General features: G+C 40.6%; 1 protein-coding gene and 1 long non-coding RNA gene across 5 annotated transcripts in view; one reads left to right on the forward strand and one right to left on the reverse strand.

Annotated features, from left to right (window-relative positions):
• LOC120887267 (uncharacterized) overlaps positions 1 to 9,461 on the forward strand; it is a 45,813-nt gene extending 36,352 nt beyond the window's left edge. The window contains exon 5 of one of the 2 annotated variants that reach the window (XR_013426562.1): positions 333 to 701. This is a non-coding gene — a long non-coding RNA (uncharacterized LOC120887267). Of the gene's footprint in view, positions 1 to 332; positions 702 to 9,178 lie in introns of those variants that run through there. The other variant, XR_013426561.1, reaches the window with a different exon arrangement.
• The window catches only part of Slc30a10 (solute carrier family 30 member 10), a 46,121-nt gene continuing 22,928 nt past the window's right edge, over positions 662 to 23,854 (reverse strand). The window contains exons 1-4 of one of the 3 annotated variants that reach the window (XM_078022837.1): positions 17,977 to 19,099; positions 17,265 to 17,342; positions 9,019 to 9,258; positions 662 to 6,418 (exon numbers count right to left, since the gene is read on the reverse strand). In XM_078022837.1, coding sequence (XP_077878963.1) covers positions 5,934 to 6,418; positions 9,019 to 9,258; positions 17,265 to 17,342; positions 17,977 to 18,613 — 1,440 coding nt within the window. In that variant the 5' untranslated portion in view covers positions 18,614 to 19,099 and the 3' untranslated portion in view covers positions 662 to 5,933. Of the gene's footprint in view, positions 6,419 to 9,018; positions 9,259 to 17,264; positions 17,381 to 17,976; positions 19,100 to 23,854 lie in introns of those variants that run through there. The other 2 variants (XM_078022838.1, XM_078022839.1) reach the window with 2 other exon arrangements.

The following is a 23,854-nucleotide window of genomic DNA, read 5'->3' on the forward strand; positions in this document are numbered from 1 at the left end:
CTAGGAAACCAGATCAGTGTAGCTTACAATAAGTAAGACAGCTGCATTGATTTGTGACATTTTTTCAAGATGAACTGCTATGGTTTGGACCTTAAATGTTCCCCAATGGCCCATGTATTAAAGCCTTAGACCCCTGCTTGATGCTATCACGAGGTGAAGAAAACATGAAGTAGGGCCAGTTGGGAGGTGTTCTAGTCATTGGGGGTATGCCCTTGAGGTTGATAGTGGAACCCCAGACCCTTCTTCTTTCTCTTTTTTGCTTGTTGGACATGAAATAAGAAGGTATTTGTTCTGTCATGTGCTCCCCACCATGATATGCTCTCTCTCCACAGGCCCAAAAGGAACAGAACCAATTGGTCATGGATTAAATCTTTCAAAATCATGATCCAAAATAAATCTTTTCTCTTTAAAATGTGATTATCTCAAGTGTTTGTTATAGTAACAGAAAGCTGACTAACACATGGGCCTTGTTATATTGTAGATGGTATAGGGTAGTAGAAAGAGGTGTGAACAAGAGGCTAGCAAAACAGAAAACAAGAATTTCCCGAATTTTCAAAACCAAACTAAGGAATTTCTGAGTCATGTTTGCCAAGGTAAGGGACAAAGACAAAGTGAGGTCAACTCTTTCAGGTTATCTGTTCAATTTCCACAAACACCTGGGTTGTACTTTTATTTCTTAAAAATTTTATTTACAGCACCATTGAACATCTTTCACCTTCAAAAAGTACACAGACATACATACATTGTTGGGGGGAGTCGCATGCAGTTAGTAATGGGTTATTTAAACTCTATATCTTAAAGTTTTAACAACCCCCCAAATGTAATGATTACACTTTAGCAAAATTGCGTATGAAGATAGAAGGAGGACTTTAAGCAACAAAGCTCCACAATATTGTAACATAACCTCAAACCTCCAAGAAGGGGTCATTCTCCCTTGGGAATCAACCTTTCTGGGTTGTTCTCTCTAGAATTCAGAACAGGTTCAGAGTCGCTGGCCTGGCTTTGTAGAAGAGGTGACAGTTGATCATTTAGCAAGCATTCAAGAAAGTTCCTTGTAAACAACAAAACACCTGGTAAAAGAAGTGCCAGAAAATAACACATCTACATTAGCTAAACTTCAAGTCCATAAGAACATTTGGACTACAGTGAGAATTATGGTCTGATGGAAGTTCCATTTTCCTGATTCAATAACTTCATTCCTACTGTGGCCACTCGGGTATAAAGACACTCAGAAGTGCAAAGAGGTGATAGTTGATCAGGTTAAAGGCAGAGCTATAGGACAGACATTCAGTCAGAGATCATTTATCTAAACACAAAAACCCAAATCAAGAAGTGTATCCTCATTTTTCCTAAACTAGTCTTATTTGCAGTCTTGAACTACAAGAGTATGAAAATACATTTAAAAGCAAGGTACTTCCAAATTCTGTTAATATATATAACCCCTCAGAGAAAATAAATAGGATTTGGCAAGGGATTAAGCTAGTCATAAAGGATGAAGAATGTTTTAATGTCTAAACTTGTCATAAGCACTAAGATGAGCTCCTTACCAAAAACTAATAATAAGAAACATTGAGTTTAAAATTGAGAATTTTAAATATGAAAAATTTAAAACTTTAACCCCAAGAATCGATTGTGCTGATATTACCCAGTCTCATTCATGGTGTGCTCATCAAATTGAAGCTACCCAAGACTTGAAGAAATTATCACAGAACAGAGAGCAAATAGTTTTCTTTTCATTGCATCCATTATCCTAATGTTGGATTGGTATAGCAGGATTTTTTAAATTATATTTTTTTTCTTTAATTGCCCCAAATTCCTAGGTAGAGACAACCAGGCATTTTTATAGTTTTATCTCAACATTTAAAACATTGTTTGACTGAGGGAGTAACTGAGTGGCATAGCACGCGCTTAGCATGTGCAAGATCCTGGGTTTGATCCCTAGCACAACAAATAAAATAAGTACTATTTATAAAGAGTGAATCCTGAAAAACTGATGATATTAAAAGTACTATTGGGTTCTGGAGGGACTTCATCAACAACAGCCCTAAGACCCTTAGTATAAGCCAGTTGTTCAGAGCTAGGGGTAAAATTTTTCCCCACAGGGCATCTGGCAATGTCACAGACATTTCTGGCTGCCACAACTTGGGGAGATGCTACTGTCATCAAATGAATAGAAGCCAGAGATGTTGCTAAACATCCTGTAATACACAGGACATCCCCACACATCAGGAATTGTCCAGTTGAAAATATCAATAATGTCAAGATTGGAAAACCTGTTTAATGGACTGGGGATGTGGCTCAAGTGGTAGCGTGCTTGCCTAGCATGCGTGAGGCACTGGGTTCGATTCTCAGCACCACATTAAAAATAAAATAAAATAAAGATATTGTGTCCAACTAAAACTAAAAAATAAGTATTTTTTAAAAATCTGGTTTAAACAGAGCAAAAGCTTCGTATGTCAAAGAAAAGCTGCCTTCTGATCCAAAGTCTACCTAAGGGATTTTCCTTACATTCAAAATACGCATTCCCATTGAGTTTTAGAGTTCCAAATTTACCTCCACTAGAGTTTCTGCAAAGAATGACAAAAAAAAGTGTTAAGAGATAGAAGTCTGGGAAGTCTGACTAAAGGACCACTGCACATCCTGCCTTGTGTAAGTTGTAAATTTCAATTTCAGGTTTTCCTCCTGAGAAGTACCACTATTAATCCCTTAGAATTATATAAAATGGTGCCTTTCACACATGTTTTTCTCATAACCCATACTAAAAAAAAAATTGTTTTACATCCTAGTATGCACAGGCATTCATGAAGGCCTTAACTAAATAAAATCCTCAAATAATATCTCCCTGTTTTATTGACATTTTATCAAAAAGTATTTTTTTCTGTCAACAATGAGACTAGTGGCCTTGTGAATATTCACAATGGCCAAATAGCATGAAAAAAAAAAATCAGCCTCTATTTTCAAAACCAAAGTGGAAAGCTGGAAAATTGAGCAGTTTTAGCAGTTCTAGTGCTTTCTACAACGTTCCATAGAAAGGACTTGTTCCATAGAACGAGAAGGGCAAGAGAGCTACAGAAAGTGCTAGAAGGATAAATAAATAGCCAGACTAGCATGCAGGACAAAATGGTTCTGACCTGACACACAAAGGATGCCACAAACTTTATAAAAAAAACATTTTCAGGGCCAGGGTTTAGCTCAGTGGCAGAAACTTTGCCTACCATGTGCAAGGCCTTTTGTTTGATACTCAGCACTGAAGGGGGTTGGGCGGGGGGAGGGGAATTAAGTGCTTAAAAAAAAAGGAGAGAATTTTCTGGAATGAACTTAAGCATACAAGAACACAAACTGAGTGGCAGTATTTCTCTAATCTAAAAAACTGTTGTTTTAAATCTGTTCATCAGATGTAGCTATCACCAAACAGCACTGATTCAGAGGGAAAAAGAAAACTCTTTCATTTCCTTGGGAGAATTCAAAGAGAGAACAACTGAAGGGAGAGTAGAACCCAAATTAAAGTACCATACAGCAGGTGACAAATGCAACTCGCCTAACCCAATTTTTAAAAACTGCACTTATTCAGCTTGTTTGGATTTTATTAAATGCACTTAGCCAAACTATCTTTAAAAGGCATTATTTTTCACTGGCCCTCATCCATAATTTGGAATATTTATAAGTGTCAATCAAGGTAGTTTTCTGAGGTAAGATTTAATTATGTTGGAATTAAGTGCTTTCTCCTTTCCAGAAAAATACCTTAGAGATTAGTTAAAGGTCATTGTTTAGAAACAAGCTGAAATGCATTCCTTTAGCTAGCTGCACAAAAACTGCAAAATTACAATTTTTCCCTTTTAATAAAGATAGAATGGTGTGAAATCAAATTAGACCTTCAAGTTTGGAAGTAAGAGACAGATTTCTTCTTTGGCTCCAGCTAAGGCATCTCAAGCAATATTTAGGTAGGAGAATTTGGTTCACATCTCACTATGGTGAGTTTCTTAGAGAATCCTCTGGTTTATGTGAGAGTACATGTCTCACTTTTGATACTAAAAATAGAAACGGTGTCTTAATATTTACCCCCCCTTGACTTATAAAGTGCATATAACCTAATCCAATAAACTTCTAGAGATGGACACATTTTTAGGAATTTTTCTATTTACCTGTTTACAGCCAATTTAAACTTTGCTAATAAACTTGCAAAGAATAAAGAATTTTCTATTTTACATCATGATCATAGCTGTATACTTACTAGCATTCAATTTTAGGACTAAGACCAAGAAATTTTTATTTTTTTGAGTCAGGGTCTCACTGTGTTGCCCAAACTGGCTTCAAACTCCCCTGGGCCCAAGTGATTATCCTGCCTCAGCCTCCTGAGTAGCTGGGACTATAGGTGTACACCACCTTCCCTGACAAAGACAAATATTTTTAAAATGATGCCTGTGATAAAAAATGCAGATATTGTTTGTTATAATCCCAGCGCTTTTGATAAAGCCTGTGCAGATTCCAAACAGGACTCAAAGCTTACAACCTAGAAAAGGATAGTTTTCAGTCAGTCTTACAACCTATCAAAGAAAATGCTGGCTCTCTAGGGGACCTCCCATTTCACACACCTAGGAGACTGTTTGGCTTAAATACTAATACCTAAACAATCTGCTAAATACACAAAAGATACTTCTCCACTACGAATGTAATTCAGTTATGTGTCTAAATTAGATTATAATAAATTTATTTGAACTTGGTAATATGAGTCAGAGATCTAAAAGAAAATGCTAAGCTCTTTAAAACACATTAAAAGCAGCAGTTAAATTAACTCTCGTTTCTAAGACATCAACTTTTCCATCAAGTTGCTATATGGCAACTGTAATAAATACTTTAAAACATGTCTAATTAAAGGAACAGCAGTATAGCTTATTTATTTGGCAGAAATAAGCACTCAATAGCTCGCATTCTCCTATGTCAGGAATACTCATTTTCCCCTGGTAAATGTCACACAGATCAATGTGATCATATAAAAAGAGACTCTAAGGAAATTTTAACAAATAAGTAAATCATCATCAAGGCAATACATGATAGTAATCCCAACTGGAGACTCTAAATGATAGCAAATAAGTACATAAGGAAATAGAAATATTCCCACACTTCCAAGTGAAAAGAAGGTATTTAAACATTCAAAACATGCTATAACCAAAGATCAGTTCCCAGCAGAAAGTAAACATTAGTTTTCTTTAGCCTAACAAACTGAAAAGATGGTCCAAAAAAAATACGTTTTTCTCCTTACCCACTAGAATCCACCTCCTCTAATGCTTTGAGAACATTTTATACCTTAACAGGTATTTATTTTACATTTATCCAAGTTGAATCAAAGATACCTCTGCAGTACCAGAAATGTTAGTTTTCCTCTTTCATGATCTTCATGGGGGAGAAAACACAGCTATCATGGTATATCAGTTTTTTCTATGTACTTAGGCTATGAGCTCACCTGAGAGTCAGCAAAAAGTTCTGATCAGTTTGAAAACAAGGATTGGAGATCTATAGTTCAGTCGTACAGCTCTTGCCTAATATGTTCAAGGCCCTGGGATCTATCGCCAGCACCACATACACATACACAAAGCAAGAACTACTTTGAAATCTGTGTCCACGGTCACTGAACCCCAGCCCTTCAATGTCCCTGACATATACTCTAGTGCAGTTTGCTTCAGAAAATGTATGTTTAAACTGAAACTGTTGAAGAGCAGCAGTCGTTACCCAGGATGATGGAAAATGGTCATCAGTGACATGAAAATCAACAGACATGTTTCACTAAAATCCCAAACAGCCAACCCCCACTGAACACAGAGAGCACACACTGCAAGTTTGGTCAGAGCCCACAACCCACAAAGCTCTTTCCACAGGCCAGGTTGGCAATTCCAAAGTGCCTTGTCTAAATAGTCTGACTTTATGTGGGTACCAGGTTAAAAATGTGTACTGTTATCATGTTGGTCCTCCTGAGTTTTGTTAATAGCTTGTCTATGGTCACTGAGGCAGCCATCCAGAGACACTTCAATAGCCACTTCTGGTGTATCTCTTCTGCTACAATATGTCTCTAGAGGAGGAACGCCATTGTGCTCAGCACAGCCATTGACATGGGCCAGGGGCACTGACCCAGGGGGGCAGCACAGCTTGTTAGCACAGCTATTGGAAACACAGGGGTGGCTGCAGAGCAATAGTAAGTCCTTCTGCTCCAGGGATTCCTTCAAGTCCACATTTTCAAATTGGATGGTCACATTATGGATTCCTGCATTGTGGAAAATTTCTCGAATTTTTGTGCTGGCATCCTGATATCCCCTGTCCTTCTGATACTTGATGTGCAGGGTGGCAATGATCTTTCCACTTATAAGTTCCCAGATGTGCACTTCATGCACACTGCTGATTCCAGGCACAGTAGAGAGTTTACTCACTAGAAGAGAGAAGAGCAAACAAAAGTCCTGGTGAGTGCTCTCACTGAAACACGGAACTATGAACATGGCTGCGGTTCCACAAGCGTGCTCACCAAAATGGCAGTGCTTCTGCTGAGATTAACAGAAAAACCAGCTGTCCCTCTGTAAGTATGTTTCCCCATAAGCCTCTCTTTCCTCTCTGAATTCCTATGTCACACATTGCTAGCCCATGAAAAGGAATTCAAGAAAAGAAGTCTAACAACGGAAAAGTATGTCACCAGGCACATTGGTGCATACCTGTGATCCCAATGACTCAGAAAGCTGAGGCAGGAGGATCACAAGTTCAAGGTCAGCCTCAGCAATTTAGCAAGATCCTGTCTCAAAATAAAAAGGGCTAGGGATGAAGCTCAGTGGTAAAGAACCACTTGGTTCAATCTCCAGTACCAGAAAGAAAAAGTCCAGGACTGATGAGTACACAAGGGAATGGACACTCTAATGGGCTTTCCAGGAGAGCATAAAGTGGAATTTCTTTTTTAAAGAAGTATAATTTAGCAATATGAACCAAAAACGTTTACCAGCAATTCTAGTTTCAAGATATTTAACCCAAAGGAAATACCAAATATTTTTATTATGTACAAGAATGGTTTGGGCAATGCTTTTTGTATTAATAAAAAAAATAGGAAATAGTTAACCCAATTATACTATAGAAGATGATATACCTGTTCAAAGCAATTGCATATTTAAGCACATAAAAAATGTACATAGGTATTTTTAAGTAAAAGAGCAAACAGCTAAACTATATATATGGCATGATCTTTTTAAAAAAGTTTGTATACAGTGTATATAGAAAAAAATACTAAGGGTGACAGTTTCCATGATCAAATTATATAGGATTTCTTTATGCTATTTAGGTTTTTGTGGATTTTTCATATTTTCTAAAATTAGTGTGTATTTAGTGAGATGATATGGAACAGTGTTTAAGAGAAAAGACTCTGAAGCCAACTAGAGTTGGAATCCTAGTCTCTGACAACCTACATGACCTTAAGCAACTGACCTAGCCCCTCTGTGCCTCATTTTCCTGATATGTAAATTAGGAATGATAATAATGGTACCACATAGGATTATTTTAAGGATTGGAAGGAATCAACGTAAGTAAAGCTCTTAGAACAGTACCTAGCATGTAATAGGTTTACAAGTATTGCTGTTGTTATTATCTCTCAAATATATTTTAAAATACATATATGATCTTACTTAAAGGCATAGCCAGTATACTATCACAGACTTTCATATATATTTATCTTGTTTTCTTAACTGAGAAACAAGCTAGATCCTGGGGGAAGGCAAAAGCATGAATGCCTGCTCATCTATGTCTCCCTTCCATTCGCACCACTGCGTCTGCCTGCAGCATTGGGCAAATAGTAGGTGCTCTGATTCAAATTTTAAAGCAGCCAAAGAATTAACCATACCTCACTGGCTTTTTAGAGACAACATTGCCAGAGAAAAGGCCAAAAAAGACAAATAGAACATCCAGGAAAAAAAGAGCACAGGAGGAGTCTCGGCTATTGGCAGTGGCTCCACAGATTGGCACCGACGCATGCTAAGTGAACGCAGCACTGGCAGGGCCATAGCCTTCAAAGAACAGCCAGCTGCAGCTGGGGGTGTGGCCCAGTAGTAGATCATGTGCTTAGGATGTGTGAGGCCCTATGATCAAGCCCTAGAATATAAAAGAGGGTCTAGAGATGTAGCTCAGTGACAGAGCACTTGCCTAGCATGTACAAGGTCCTGGATTCAATCTCTAGTAATGCAAAAAAAAAAAAAAAAAGCCCACTGCAAATCACCCCTCCATTAGGAGACAGTCCAACCACACCTATCCAATGTATTTTATATTCATTTAATTAAATTTCATGTATACGTCATGAAATAAAGTCTTCCAGTTTCTATTTCAAATTTACTGCTCACTGATAAAGCAATGACAAATAAATAACACACATAAATAATTTTGTTCTATGAAAATGTAATCTCCATTTAGAAATAAAGTCATATTTTCAGTTTCCTACCAACATCTTAATAGTTCATATTTTGAAATTGAAATTCTACAAAAATCTGTAAAGTTTTTACCCCAGAGGCACTAAAGTGAGAGTCTGACTTCTATTTGAGGAAAGGAGAGGTAGATTTCATTAATGGCTGAAGGAAAGCTCTGAATTTAAAATGCTCTTTTTAATCTAATGAAAGACATCCACAGAAGTCAATTAACTAGAGAGCAGGATCTAGAATATGAATGATTTGTGTTTTCAGAAAATAAAAAAGCAGAAGTGGCCTTGAATTAAAATAAATCTTTGAAGTAAACGTAAACAGCCCAGAAGTAGGTGCTACCCAAGTGCTATGTTATCAGAATTTTTGCAGCTGAATCAGAGAATCATGGCTTACAAAGGACCTTTGGATCTTGGAGCTGTGAATCATCTTGCTAGGCTGCCAACCACATGAGGGACATCTCTATTGCATGGTGATTTCACGTATTTCAGAATACATAACCAAACACTGCTCTGCCATAATGCTGGCCCTTTGGTCTGAAATGACATTCAGCTGACACTGGTTCTAGATCAGAATCCAGTCTACTTACTCAGCTCTTCCATGTTGACCCCCTTGGGGACCATCTGCAGGAGAATGACAGCAGTCTCCTTGATGAGTGGGAAGGCAGATGACAAAATAATGATGACCATGACAACAGTTAGGCTGGGATCGATGTAGCATTGCCAGTTACACGGGTCCTCATTTTTCAGGGGCAGCACATAGAATATAATGGCTGTGATGACCACAATCACGGACCCCAGGGCGTCTCCCATCACATGCAAAAGAACACCTGACAAGAAGAAAGAGAAACCAATGAAACAGATGGAAATTTGGCAGCCCGAGCTGTGTCACCCTTGGATTTTCAAATATATGAATATCCATTGCTATTTGCTTTGTTTTTTTTTTTCTTGTTTGAACAGCAGAATGAATCATAATCAAAAACAATAGCAACTGATTTTCCTTTTTTAAAATTAAATTATTTATGTATTCTAATGTGTTATTCATGATGGTAGAATGCATTCATTTCATATTACACATATAGAGCACAATTTTTCAAGTCATTGATTGTACACAAAGTATTTTCAGACCGTTCATGTCTTCATACACGTACCTAGGGTAATGATGTCTAACTCATTCCACCATCATTCCTACCCTCTTTCTCCCTTCCATCCCCTCCCTCCCCTTTCCCCTATCTAAAGTTCCTCCATTCCTCCCAGGCTCCCCGCCCCATTATGAGTCAGCATCTTCATATCAAAGAAAACATTCAGCCTCTGGTTTGGGGGGATTGGCTTGCTTCAATTAGTCTTATATTCTCCAACTCTATCCATTCACCTGCCATGATTTTATTCTCTTTTAATGCTGACTAATATTCCATTGTGTAGATATACCACAGTTTCCCTATCCATTCATCTACTGAAGGGCATCTGGCTTGGTCCCACAATTTAGCTATTGTGAATTGTGCTAGCAACTGATTTCCTAAAAAGAAAAACCCCCGGCCACCATCCCAGGGCCCAGAGAACCACTGAAGAGGAACTGCCTGGGAGAATCTGGGCTGGCTGTCACCTGCAGGAAGAGTGACTGTGCCATCTCAGAGGTTCACCTTACTACCACCCACCTTCAAAGGGCACCAGGCCAGAAAATAGAGGCTGTGTAAATTTCTTGTTCTTTCAGACAAGCATCCATACTTCAAATTATTTAAAGCATTTTTAAAAGGAGACAGAATTAAGCTATGTCAAAAGTTACGTCCTTTGTCTTCCTTCTGCCATGATCCATTCTCCCCCTTCCCTGTAAGCCTACTTCTCACTTAACCTCACTTAGTCATGTCAATCGAATTTGCTATATAAACATTTCTCAAGAACAGGGGCTCCAGCAAAATGTCCACCACATAAAAAGCCACTTGTCACAATGAAAACTTGAATCCAAATCAAATTAAAATTCCACCGATAATAATAAAAATCATGCATATCTTGGATTAAGAGAACTGTTTCTAAATGCATCAATTATTATATAGAAAATAAGCAACTATCAACAAAGAAGATCCAGCTGCCCAACTGATTGTTAAACATCAACTTACCTGACATTTAGTAAATTCAGCAAAAATCTGGTAAGATGGGTAATGAAATATAAACACAAAGCATTTGTGTTACAGAAAGTAATGTCTTGCTTTTCCAAGCCAGCAGCAATGCAGCTCAGGAGAGCTCGTTAGAGATGCAGGGTCTCACGTACCCTCCTAGAAGCAGCTGGAAATAATCTAAAAATGGTTCACAGTTCGATTGACCCAGAAGCCTCCAAAAAATCATGCAAATCAAGAGGTACAAAAATTCATGCTCATTTTAATAATTACCTGAGAAACTGCCCAGGCCATTAAGGATGATATGCATATCCAAAAAGCCACTTTGTGTCCAAAAGATGTTACTTTAGAGAAGTAATATGTGAACGATGGAGTTGGTAGGTGTGCCTGGGCCAAGCAGTAGGGCTGGACACTGGGTTGGTGGCCCAAAACCAGCGCTGAATTTTTGCTGCATATGCTTAAATATGCAGAGAGTAATGCTGAACTTAAGGGTTTAGATGCAGAGTCTATGGCCATGGAACACACCCAATGAACAAAACACCCAGCTGTACCACCTCTCAGAGCTCACAGTCAAATTCACCTGAGCTCACCTGCTACACTAAAATGAAAAAGAACAAACTGTTCCTAAACCAGAAGACAGGGAATAAATTCAGAATAAAATAAATGTAAATAAATGAAAGAAGGAGGAGGAGGAGAAAAGGAGAAAGGAAATGAAGAATCCCCATTTTATAAATGAAGAAACGGAAGCACAGAGTAGCTAAATAACTCATTGAAGATCACAGAGCTATTGAATCCAAACTTGCATTTTAACAAGATCCCCAGGTGATTTGAATGCATGTAAAAGTTTTCAAAGCTCTGCTCTACAACAAAGCTACAGATCAAGAAAGGCCGGGCTGGGGATGTAGCTCAAGCGGTAGCGCGCTCGCCTGGCATGCGTGCGGCCCGGGTTCGATCCTCAGCACCACATACCAACAAAGATGTTGTGTCCGCCGAGAACTGAAAAATAAATATTAAAAAAAAAAAAAATTCTCTCCCTCTTTAAAAGGGGGGAGAGGTCAACTTCTCTCTCCACATATCCCCTCAGAAAAATTAATAACAATCCAAATTACTAACAATGCACTCATGGCTAAATAGCTTCACATGGAAGTGCTCCTGTTGGCAGCACTTCCAGGATTCTAACATCCCAGTTCAAATGGCATTCTACATTCTCGATGTAATTCATGGCAATCCCCCACCCCACCCCGCTCCAAAAAAAAAAAAATACAGGTATTAAAAAAAAAAAAAAAACACAAGCCAGGTGTGGTCGCACACGCCTGTAATCCCAGCGGCTCGGAAGGCTGAGGCAGGAGGATCAAAAGTTCCATCAGCCTCATCAATGAGTGAAACCCTGTCTCTAAATAAAATTAAAAATAGGTCTGAGGATGTGGCTTTGTGGCCAGTGCCCCTGAGTTCCATCCCTGGTAGCCGACCCCACCCCCACCCTACCAAAAAACAGTGTGGGGGGGTGTAGGTCAGTTGTAGAGCACTTGCCAGCATGCGCAGGTCCTCCTGGGTTTACTCTACAGCACTGCAAAAGGAAGCAAGGCAGGTAGGCAGGCTGCCCACATTTCCTTTTGGCTGAGACTCTGATACAATATCTACATGAAAGATTCCCACTTTCTATTTCTGTGCCTTCTCTCCCCCACCCATCCCAAAGGCCCTTCTTCCTCCCCAGTTCTTCTCCTGAGCCAGGCAAGAGAGACTCAGGACTTTCTCAGAGTTGTCCTATCAACCCAGTTCCCTCCAGCAGGAACCAAAAATTGAAGGCTTAACTTTCTTCAGGACAGTACAAAGTGCTGCACTCAAAGAGGAAAACCTAATGGTTCCTACACTTGTCATTCTCACAACCTGAGACAGTCTGTTATTCCCTGGTAGATTCATGCATTGAGCCTCGTGTCCTCCATTAGACTGTAAGTGACATGAGTGTCAGTCATACCCTGAATTTCTTTAAAGTACAGCACTGAAGGCAGAGAATGTCTACTCAATAAGACAGCATTTTCTGGTTCATAAGTCATAATTCCTATGACATAGAGTAACTCCTGTCTTTAATAATAACTGAAAATAATAATAATTGTGCTGGGGGTTAGCTCACTTCTAGAGTGCTTGCTTTGCATGTTCAAAGCCCTTGGCTCAATTCCAGAACCATGAAAATATTTGTAACAATAATAAAAGTAATGATCTTTGTAATGCTAACTGAAAAGTATGTACCAGGCATTGTTTAAAGCTTATTTACACAGTAAGTCTTCTTAAGGGCTCTCTGAGGTGGTTACCTGCTTCATTTCACAAATAAGGAAACTGAAGCACAGAGTAGCTAAGTAATTTGTCCAAGGTCACATGGCTAGAAAGTGTTAAGAGACAGAAGTCTGGGAAGTCTGACTAAAGGACCACTGCACATCCTGCCTCATGTAAGTTCTAAATTTCAATTTCAGGTTTTCCTCCTGAGAAGTACCACTATTAATCTCTTAGAATTATATAAAATGGTGCCTTTCATACATGTTTTTCTCATAACCCATACTAAAAAATTTGTTTTATATCCTAGTATGCACAGGCATTCATGAGGGCCTTAACTAAAATTATTAATACTTGCTATTCTACTTGAACCAATTATAATTAATTTTTAAATGCTAATTGTATGGTACTAAATGGATTTTAGGTTTCAAATTGTCATTACCTTCAATTTGAAAACTGTTAAGAGATGGGGTTGTATTTTGCAATGCTAGAGAGGGAACCCAGGGCCACATAAATGCTAGGCAAGTGCTCTACCACTGAAGTAAACCCCAGCCCCAAAATTCTAAAGAAGTGATAATGCAGCGAGTTTTCTGGCCTCCCCTGCAGAGATGAAGTAATCAAGGTTATTATCCTCTGGGAACTACAATCCACTGGCAGGATTCTCTTCTTTAAAAAATGTTCATATTGATACATAAAAAATGTACATGTTTATGGGGTGCCATGTGAATGTTGAAGAGACCAGTTCCTCAGAGACCAGTTCCCAAGAGTACATGAAACATCTGAAAACCCTGTGAGAACTGAGCAGGAGGTGATGACAATAATGGTATCATTTGTGAGTCCTCTATGCTGTTCCAAGCACCCATGTAATCCTCCAGAACATCAGGAGGCTGATACCATCATCTTCACCATACAGATGAGGAGACTGACACCCAAGAGGTGAGGTTACATGCCCAGGGTCACCCATCTAGGAAAAAAGGCAGAGTTGGAATCCAGACGAGATCTGCCTGGCATCAGAGTCTGATCACTTCTCACCCCATTCTACTTATGCATTAAGTATTGGGGAGCAGGAAGTAAACCAATGAAGGGCTATAGGGAAGGCAAGGCAGTGAAGGGGGTAAGAGAAAGGCAGAAAATGTCTAGAAAGGAATGTTGGCACCAGGACAGCAAACCACTGAGGGTCATGGAGTTTAGACCTTTATCTAGAAGCTGTGAAGATTTCTGAACAGACTCTAATGTGATCACATTGTGATGCAGAAAAATAAGCCTGGAAAATTACCTGAGAGACAAAGATCACCACTTAGTGAACAACTAGACCACCTGACCAGTCACTATGCTTACACAGTTGTTTGGCAAAACAAAGGAGAACCTCTGCACTTGGCCTTCATTTATTAACTTTCCATAAAACCAGGGGAGGAAAAGAAAACTGGCATATACCACAAATTGGCAATTTGACATATACTGAAATTTGATAAGTGTCCCAGCACATGAAAAAGCCACTGGTCCTGTTGAATTTGTTCAATAACTACAAACACAGTTCATTTGTACTGAGCATATACAGGTGGTTTATAAAAGGATGAGATCTTTCTTACTGGACAAAGGCAAGAATTATAAAGAAATATTTATCAAAGGGGATTTATTTTCAGGTGATATCAAGATTGCTATTTGTCTGTTTATGTTTATACTAAAATTAAGGGGCTAATTGTCTTTCTGACACTCTGCTACAACACTTTAATGTTTCATGTTTAGGCCTACTAAATAAAACACAATGGTGAGAATTTTAAAAGGATGCTGTTTTCACAATACTTTGCAGCAGAAGATGGAATGTGTTTCTTAGAATTCATTGTTTTTTTAAAATTTTATTATTCCCATTGGAATGAGAGAAACAGTAATGAAAATCAAGAAGTGATTTTTGTTCACAGGAAACCCCATTAGATGTTTCCTTTGCAAATTTGGAGACAGCAGCAACCCTGCTTTCTAAAGCAATTGCTTAGATGTTAGAAATGTAACCACTGGGCTGCATGTGTATACTGGAGAAGCAAGCCATTCCCATTTGGAAGTCAGTGTGTGGTAATGAAAAGATCCAGCAATGTGAAGGAGAAGCCCAGGATCCCAGGCCTACCTCTGCTGCTAGCCAGGGTGACTGGAGTAGCCGCCAAATACTCTGGACCCTATTTCCTCATTTGTAAAGTAGAAAATTTGAAGTCCATTTTCTCTAACATCTTTCTATCCCTAACATTTGTTCTGCAGTCCTTCCCTTAATCGTGGCTCCAACATAAAGACACAAGGTCTAAGTAAGGTGAGGCCAGCCTCACACAGATTGAGATTGTGGAAAGGTTCTATTTAGCCATAGCGAGGGTATTCATCAGAAGGGCAGAAAGCTAGGCATTGTGGCACATGCCTGTAATCCGAGCTACTCGAGGGCCTGAGGCAGGAAGATCCCAAGTTTGAGGACAGGCTGGGCAACTTAGCAGGATCCTATCTCAAAATAAAATAAAATAAAAAGGGCAGAGAATGTAGCTCAGCAGTAGAGTTCTTGCCTAGCATGTGTACGGCTGTGGTTCCATTTCTAGAAAAAAAAAATAGCAGTAGCAGGATGATCTGAGCTGACCCTTACTTAATCAGAAGGGGTTTGAGCCCAGCCATTCCACTCCAGCTGAATACCAACAGTATCTACCTAGGAAGATTGCTGTGACCACTACATGGCCTACTCATTAATGGTGCCTGGCACAAAGTAGCACTCAATAAATACATTAGCTCATTTTCCTACTAAAAGGCTAAGTGCTTTGTATGTTTTATCTCATACATAGTAAGCCCATGAAGTGGGTTCCATTATCCTTATTTTAAAGATTAGGGAACTAGAGATCCAGGGCATATACCAAACACAAGCAGCCTAAAGCCAAATACTTGTCTTTTGTCCACTGCAATCTTCACCTTCTTCGAAGCCAGATGGATGCTCTTCTTAGTGTCTGTGGAGCACAGGCTCAGCCAGGAAAAGGAAAGCATTTTACTGTGGACATTTTTCTACCCAGGAATCCCAATAGCTGAAGACCAAACATGATCAAGATCATGCATGTTTCTTAAACAAGGTCACAATGTCAGTTGAGGTCTACTTTTCATTCTTTGTCACTTCTTTCTACCTACCTGTTCTCTTTTTCAACTTTGTAACAGAAGAATGAAGGTAATCAGTGACTAGGATGTGCTTCAAAAAGCTAAAGTGCTACAATCGTTACCTCTACCTTAAAAAAATCTACCATGTCCATGTGGGTATTAAACTGAGCCTTTTTTAAAAAAAAAAAAAGAAAGAAAAGAAAAAAGAAAGAAAGATAAATGAAAGGATAATGATTTTTCATTACAGATTCTTTCTAAAAAGATTTGCTTCAAAGAAGCAAATTCCCCTGTTGCATTTATTTATTTATTTATTTGTTTATTTATTTATTTATTTATTGCTTTAAAACTTTTAGGAGCTCCTGTGTTGTTTCTGGATTTTCTCTGTAGCTCCATTCTGAGAATCACTTTATAAATCAGATGTGAGACTCTCAATAAAGTAGGCGTCTCCTAGATTATTGGTTTTTCATTATATTATTTCCAACTATGCCTCACAATAGGCTTCCCCAAAATGATATAAAAGTAAATAATTGCTTAAATCTTATTGAAATTCTCAAAGATTGGGGATTAACCACTGTTGCAACCACTCTAAAACAAAATCTGAGCCCAATAAATTGGAAAGGAGGTGTGTTGGGTATAGTAGTGTCCAGTGAGAAACAGAACTCAGAACCCAAAGGGTTGACCTTAGCCCAGTGCTGCTGACATGTGATTAGAAGCCTTCCACAGGCTTCACCAGAATTCTCACTGTGGACCTGGAAATGGAGCTTTTGTGAACTGACAGTTCCTTCACAAGAGCAGTTTTCTGGCAGAAATAACAGGCCACAGAGTCATTCAGCAAAGCTATACAGGGTATAACCTTGGATAGGGGTCCACCTACTCTTTTCTTATCTTTATCAAAATCATATTCAATTAAAAGAGACTGAATTAGGTCTGCAGGTTAACTCAAGGTAAAATATGTGCTTTGCATGCATGAGGCCCTGGGTTCAAGCCCTAAAACCACACACACACACACAATCTTTTAAAAATAAATGAAATTGGGTGCATTGTATGTTAACAATATCCACTGTTGGACAAAGGCAAAAGCAATAACATGGCATTGATACATGGGAGCTTGGGAGCAGGCAGCATTATTATGGGTTCAACCAGAGCAAAAATAAATCATTAGCAACTAGTTCCTCCTTCAGAATCAATGCAGTGATTAGGCAAGAGAGTAGGGTCATAGTCTGTACAGGTAACTGGCCTACTTTTGAACACACTATTGCCTTATTCAAAGTCAAACACAAATGAAGAGCACAGCACAGTCCACATGTACCAATGAAAAGGATTTCAAAGTGGCTCAAAGTCAATCTTACCTCTGATATTCAGAGCTTCAGACTTCTTCTCCTTTTTCATAGTCTCTTCAGGCTCATTCTGGGTGTTCAAGGAATCACCTGCATTCAAAGAAGAAACCTTGTGTTGTGTATAAGTTCTACAAACAAAAAAAACCAATGGACTCAAAGTTGTGTTATTTTACATTCCTAATAACATATAGGAGCCCCTACCTCTGCACACACATAGCCCAGAACAGTACATTTGGGCTCTGAAAGAGCCCGGTGATCTACCTTTGGACTTCATTCCCACTTCCTTTCATGTTAAAACAAAAAAAGGAGCAAGTAGGAGCCTACCCCCAACCCCCAAAACCCATAACACCTAAGAGACAGAAGATGGGCAAAGGGGGAGGAAAAAACAAAGTTCAGACACAACCAATGAAGGGGACACGGGACCAAGAGAGCTATCTGTTGCCCAATAATAAGACCTGATGTCCAAGAAAATCAATACTTCCACATACAGAGAATGCAAAGAAGGAAAAACAGGATAAAGGCTGAAAGATCCAGCAGCGAAAAAATAGTGGAAAATTTAAGTTGGGATAAGTAAGAGGATTACAAAAAATGATTTTAAAAAAATCAGAGGAAAAACAAAAGAGGGCGTGGGACAAGGAGGTAGGGACCAGGCGGGAGGAAAGGGGAGGAGGAAAGAGGAAGGAGGGAAGGGCAAAACGGTCCAAAGGATGCAACTGAAAGGCACCTGCTACGTTTGAGAATACGGTCGCCCCCTTCTGCTTTCTTTCGATCGAAGCCCCCCGGAGGGTCACAGCTGAGTCCAAGCCGGGGGCCGTCGGGGTCACAGCATGCTGCTGGCCCTCGGCGTCTTGGGGTCCCCCAAAAGCGCTGGGAGGATCGCCAAGAGCCTGCTCCTGCCCATGCTGCAGGCGGCGACGGTGGCCCCGGCAGCAGCAGGTGAACCAGGTGGCGCAGTCCTGGAAGATGAGCAACCCCACCACGTTGACGGCCAGCCCCAGGGCACCGACGATGAGCACCAGCTCCGGGTCATCGATGCGCTCCGGCCGGGCCAGGCGCAGCACCGCCTCCACGAAGATGGTGAAGCAGAGCGCGGTGAGGAAGACCGCGTTGCTCAGCGCGCCCACCACCTCGGCGCGCGCGTAGCCGTAGGTGGCGCGGAAGCCTCGGGTGGGGCGCCGGGCGATGTAGCCGGAGGTCAGGCCCACGCACAGCGAGATCAGGTCCGAGAGCATGTTGAAGGAGTCCGAGAGCAGCGCGATGGAGTTGCCCAGGTATCCCGAGACCAGCTCGGCCACGAAGAAGACGACAGTGAGCACGAGCATGAAGAGCAGCCGGCACGTCTTGCCCGAATAGCGGCCCATCTTTGCAGCCTGTACACCTACTTGCCCACCCAGCCGCGCCCGAGCCACCGCAGACCTGGCCTCCGCAACAGGTGGGGGCGAGGCGCGGCCGCCCGGACTCCGCTGAGGCCTGGTACCCGCCTCCCGGGTGCCAGGCCCGCCCTGCCCTGACGCTTTTTATAAGGCAGAGGCAGAGCGCCCCCGGTCCACGCACGTCCAGAGTCTAAAGGAGTGGCAGCGGCGGCGGTGTCTGAAGAGCCTTACGCCACCTCCGGGGCCCCTGCCCTCTCCTCCCTCACGGCCTGGGCCTGACTTGGCAGGTGGCCACCAGCCACTGTGCCTCCTTCTGGGACCGAGCGGTGCAGAGAGGGGAGCTGCCGAGAGGAGGGGGTTGTGTCCGAATGTCAATCTTCACAGACCGCTCCTCCCCCTGCAGAGGTGGGATTCACCCATCACCTGCTTCTCCAGGCCCTCCCGCCAATATTCTGCTGAGTCTTAATGATAAGGACCTTGACTGCTGTGGGTGTGCTCACTGTGGTGGACGCGGACACCCCTGCCTACGTGCCCAGACGCTGGTTGCAGTACAGATTCCATATTAAGCAGTAGTGAGGCCGAAGAGCACTAGCTTGGGCCAACCCTGCCTTTAAGGGTGCTTCCTGCTTCCATTATTGTTAAACGTGAGCTCATCCCTCACTCAGTACCCATCCCCACCCCGTTCCATTACCACCCGTGGAAAAGCTATTTTATCCTCTCCTCTTCCTCAAAGCCTTCATAAAGGCATCAGGATCCCCCCTTCCTCCCTCCCTCTCTTTCTCTCTCCCTCCCTACTTCCTTCTCTCTCTCTCTCTCTCTCTCTCTCTCTCTCTCTCTCTCTCTCTCTCTCAGTGGCACCCTCTGGGTTCCCTTTGGGATCTTCACTTTATCTCTCCTGCCAGAGAGCCAAAGGCCTTCCTCAGGAGAACCCCATCACGGTTTAGTAACATAGCACTCCCACCCAACACTCAAAGACTGGTCTACTCAGTGGTAGATGGAAGTCCACTGGCCACCGCTGTGTGCTTTTCTCATTCCCCATTGAAGAGAATATTTGACTAACCCCATTTGTCCCTGACACTATGACCTGATAACTCTCGGTTCAATCCCCTGACCTACATGGTTTCATCCAAATAAAGATTCTCCAGTTAGCAACAGGCCCTGTTCCAAGTAAAAGTTATCCCAACTGAAACCATTTCCAGGACTCTGAAAGAGACTGAGGAACAGACTCTTGAGGAAGGGTGTTTGCCATTGGTTAGTTCAGAGAGTGAATGGGGAGCCCTGCAGGAATTTCATTTGTTTATTATTTGTTTTTTAGTCTTATCTCATTTCACAAAGGACCCAACTGTGAAGTCTGGTCATCTCTGTTCTCTCTCACCTCCCCCATTCCCAACCCCTGAATTTTAATCAATCCTGAAAACTAACTCTCTCTCTCTCTCTCTCTCTCTCTCTCTCTCTCTCACACACACACACACACACACACACACACACACACACACACATACACACACACACACACACACACACACTTGTTTTTGGCTTAGAAATCAATAAAAATGTCTCACTCAAAAAATAAAGAAGCCACAAACCCAGAGCAATGGTGCTCCTGTAGTCCCTGCTACTGGGAGGCTGAGGCATGAGGATCACTTGAACCTAAGAATTCAAGACCATCCTGAGAAACATAGGGAAAAACTGACCCCCCCCCCAAAAAAAAGTCCAGCATCCATTAGCAGAATATTCTAACTTCTAGCCCTATTCATTGTCTTAGTTTTACAAAGTATAAAACTGTCTTTTAATGATCTCAGAGGGTTCCTGAGAATTGAGCTAAAGCAATCTTGATATGAGGGTCCTACTTTATACCAGATGAGCCTCCAAACTTAGAAAGCTTAATCAACATTTTCTTTCCACCTCCAGGAAAATATCCCCATGCAGAACTTGAAGAAATTGATCACTTTATGTTCTAAAAATTAATATAAAAATAATGAATAATGTAGAAGAATTAAAAATTTTTGATTGATGAAAGGCTTGATGCTGTATAGTCTTGGAAAAGTTCCTTAATCAGTCAGGCCTACTTTTTCATTACTATAAAATGGGAATGATAATATAGTGAGTATTAAATGAGTTAATATATAAAGAATGGTTTAACCATGCCTGGTAAATAGTAAGCACTCAAATAAATGTTAGCTACTGTTACCATTAGTGTTCCTGTTAGCACAACAGCATGTGTGTATAGAATGAACAACAGATGACACTCTTTAATACACAAAAGAGATCTATCTGAGTACCACAGCCTTCCCAGTTTTGGGTTTACACTGTCTTCAAACTGTGCAATCACTAAAATGTTTAATATGGCAGCAATGAAAGCAGTCCAAAAAAGTGTGACGCCTTCTGTAACTCATCTGACAAAGCTGAAGTAGCCCTTGCTAATTGCATTTCTTTGTCATTCACAACTGAAAGGAAAACCCAAAGTCAGCAGAACTATATCACTCATGCCTATTGCCTAGTCATTCCCCTAACGGAAGGTAGATGACCAGAAAGTGTCACTGCCCCAGGAGTGCAGTCAATGGAACTAGAACGCCAGAGCCAATATCTGATGCCCCTGTCCAGGACCCAGTTCCTGACCTTAAGAAAGGACAAGTGTTCCAAATACTGTCAACAAAATGCACTATAGTAAAATATTTTCACTTACATATGTGTGTGTGTGTGTGTGTGTGTGTGTGTGTACAATATACGTTAGTTAACAGATATTTAGACTGCACTTCATTCTTCACAGTCATTTAGGAGGTTTCAACCAGCTTTTGTTTATTGAACTCTTATTTAGCCCAGCCCTATGCTGACCACTTTACAGACATTATCTCATTTCATTCTCACACTAGCCCCCAGAAAATCTTTTAATATTTATTATATTATATTTTATTATAAACTATTCTACAGATGAATCACCTGAAGCCCAAAGATTCTTAAGTAATTTGGCCAAAATCACACCATCTTCCCTGGTGGGGAGAGCATTGCAGGCAGAGGCAAAGCACGTACAATGAATGGCTCTGTGGTAGGAGACACATGAAGGAGCCAGATGGAGGCCTGTGACAGTGAAGATGGGTGACAGTGCCGGAAAGTGACGTGAGATGGGGTCAGAGAGGCAGCAGGTCCAGATGTAAGGTGTTCACTGAAAGCAATGGAAAAACTTTCAAAGTATTTTAAGCCAAAGCCTGGCAAGATTCGATTGTGGGTCTGTTATGATTTAGATCTGAGGTGTCCCTCTTTTAAAAGCTCATGTGTGAGACAATGCAAGACAGTTTAGAGATGAAATGATTGAGTTATCCCTGAAATAGAGATTAACTTGGTGGGGGGTGGCTGGAGGAGGTGGGTTGGTTTCTGGGGACATACCCTTGGAGTTGATATTTTGTCCTCTCTCTCTGCTTCCCATGTCCCCAGCTGCTTTCCTCTGCCATACACTTCCGCAATGATGTTCTGCTTTATTTCAGGCCCTGAGAATGGAGTCAGCCATCTATGGACTGGAGACCTATGAAACTATGAGCCCCAACTACATTTTTCCTCTTCTAAATGTTCTTGTCGGGTCTTTATGGTCAGTGTGGCAGAAAAGCTGACAAAGGCAGGATCTTTGTTCTTCACATACAGTAAAACATCTCTACTGTAAGTATACAACTGAGCCGATTGGACAAATGAATGGAACTTCCATGAAAATTAAGATACAAATGTTTCCATCACCCCAGAGGTTGGTTCTCTCATGCCCTTTTCCAGTCACAGTGATGCACCCCCAACCTCAAGGAGTTTTCTATCACTATATCTATTGTTACTGCCCAAATAAAAAAAAAACAAAATATTATAGTATGTTTAAAAATTCACACAATCTATAAATGACTGACGTGAGATCTGATCTAGCCATCAAACTCTAGAGTTTATATTTTTCATCTTCACCTTACACTAATTTGATCATCTTTAGTGGGTTTTTTTCCCCCTAAACAAATGAAAGGATTTTCAACTTTGCTTTTTGTTGAAGCAAAATTTGATGCAACACAATTAATAAATACAGAGATTATGACATTGAAAGTTTTGATGCTGTGTAGTCTTGGGCTTTTTATACTGGCATTCAACCCAGAAATTAACACCCTTGTTTATTTATTTTTTAGTAACTGAAGAAGCAAGCATTTGTTTTCATTTTTTAACTCTTCTAGAGCAGACGTTCTATTTAGGGGAGAGAATGCGCATCTTGTCCAAAGCACCAATTTCTTACTCAGAAAAAGAGGAAGCTTTTTCCCTATAGCAACAGCCTCCGGGTTTTAAATACATTGCGAAGGGATGGACATTTCTCCAAATATTCATAGCACAGATGTGATGACTTTGCAAAAGGAAATTCCTTCTCTGAGTACTTGAGGAATCTTGTGTATAAAGTCAGTTCTTCCTTGGTGAAATTTTACCGTCTATATTGAAACACTTTGGCTGTATAAAGATACATATCGGGGCTGAGGTTATAGCTCAGAGGTAGACAGCTTGCCTAGCATGTATGAGACAGTGGGTTCAATTCTCAGCACCACATATAAACAAATAAAGTAAAGGTCCATTAACAACTTAAAAAAAAGATACTTATCAGTATTCCAAAAGCATGCATTTATAACCCTCAATTTTTCAGGATACAATAAATTTAAGAGACTTGATATACTTTTTTTCTTGCTTTTATTTTTTAATGATAGAAGCTTAAAATATGAACACAGAGATTGGTCACCACCACTTTCAATGGGCTATTGGGAAGGGGAAATATAGCACTGTAGTCATAGCCTGCCTCGAAGGAGAAGCTGGAAATAAATTCAGAGCTGTGTTGGTCAGTTTGTCAAGTGTCCTTACTTACAGGCACCTCTGGTTTCTTCAAATGCCATTTCTTCTTGCAGCTGAAGACAATGTCTGCTCTTAGCACTAACCCAGGCAGTGGGAAGAACACAAGCCCTACCATAACATCAAATAATGGAACCTGCTTATTGAGAAAGTATCAAGGCTATGGGTAATTTTAATTTTGCACTCACTTTATGAAAACTTGAAAGGTGCTATGTGCACAGCAGTTAATAATCTGAGCTTTGTTGTTTGCAACAGCACATGGTGTTCCACATGATGGAATAAGCTAGACACAGAAAGACAAGTACTGCATGATCTCACTCCTATGTGGAATCTAGAAGAACTGATTTCATAGAAGTGGAGGTAGAATGGTAGTTAGCAGAG

This window comes from Ictidomys tridecemlineatus, chromosome 10 (genome assembly GCF_052094955.1).
Source record: "Ictidomys tridecemlineatus isolate mIctTri1 chromosome 10, mIctTri1.hap1, whole genome shotgun sequence".
In the NCBI taxonomy this organism is placed as follows: Eukaryota; Metazoa; Chordata; class Mammalia; order Rodentia; family Sciuridae; genus Ictidomys; species Ictidomys tridecemlineatus.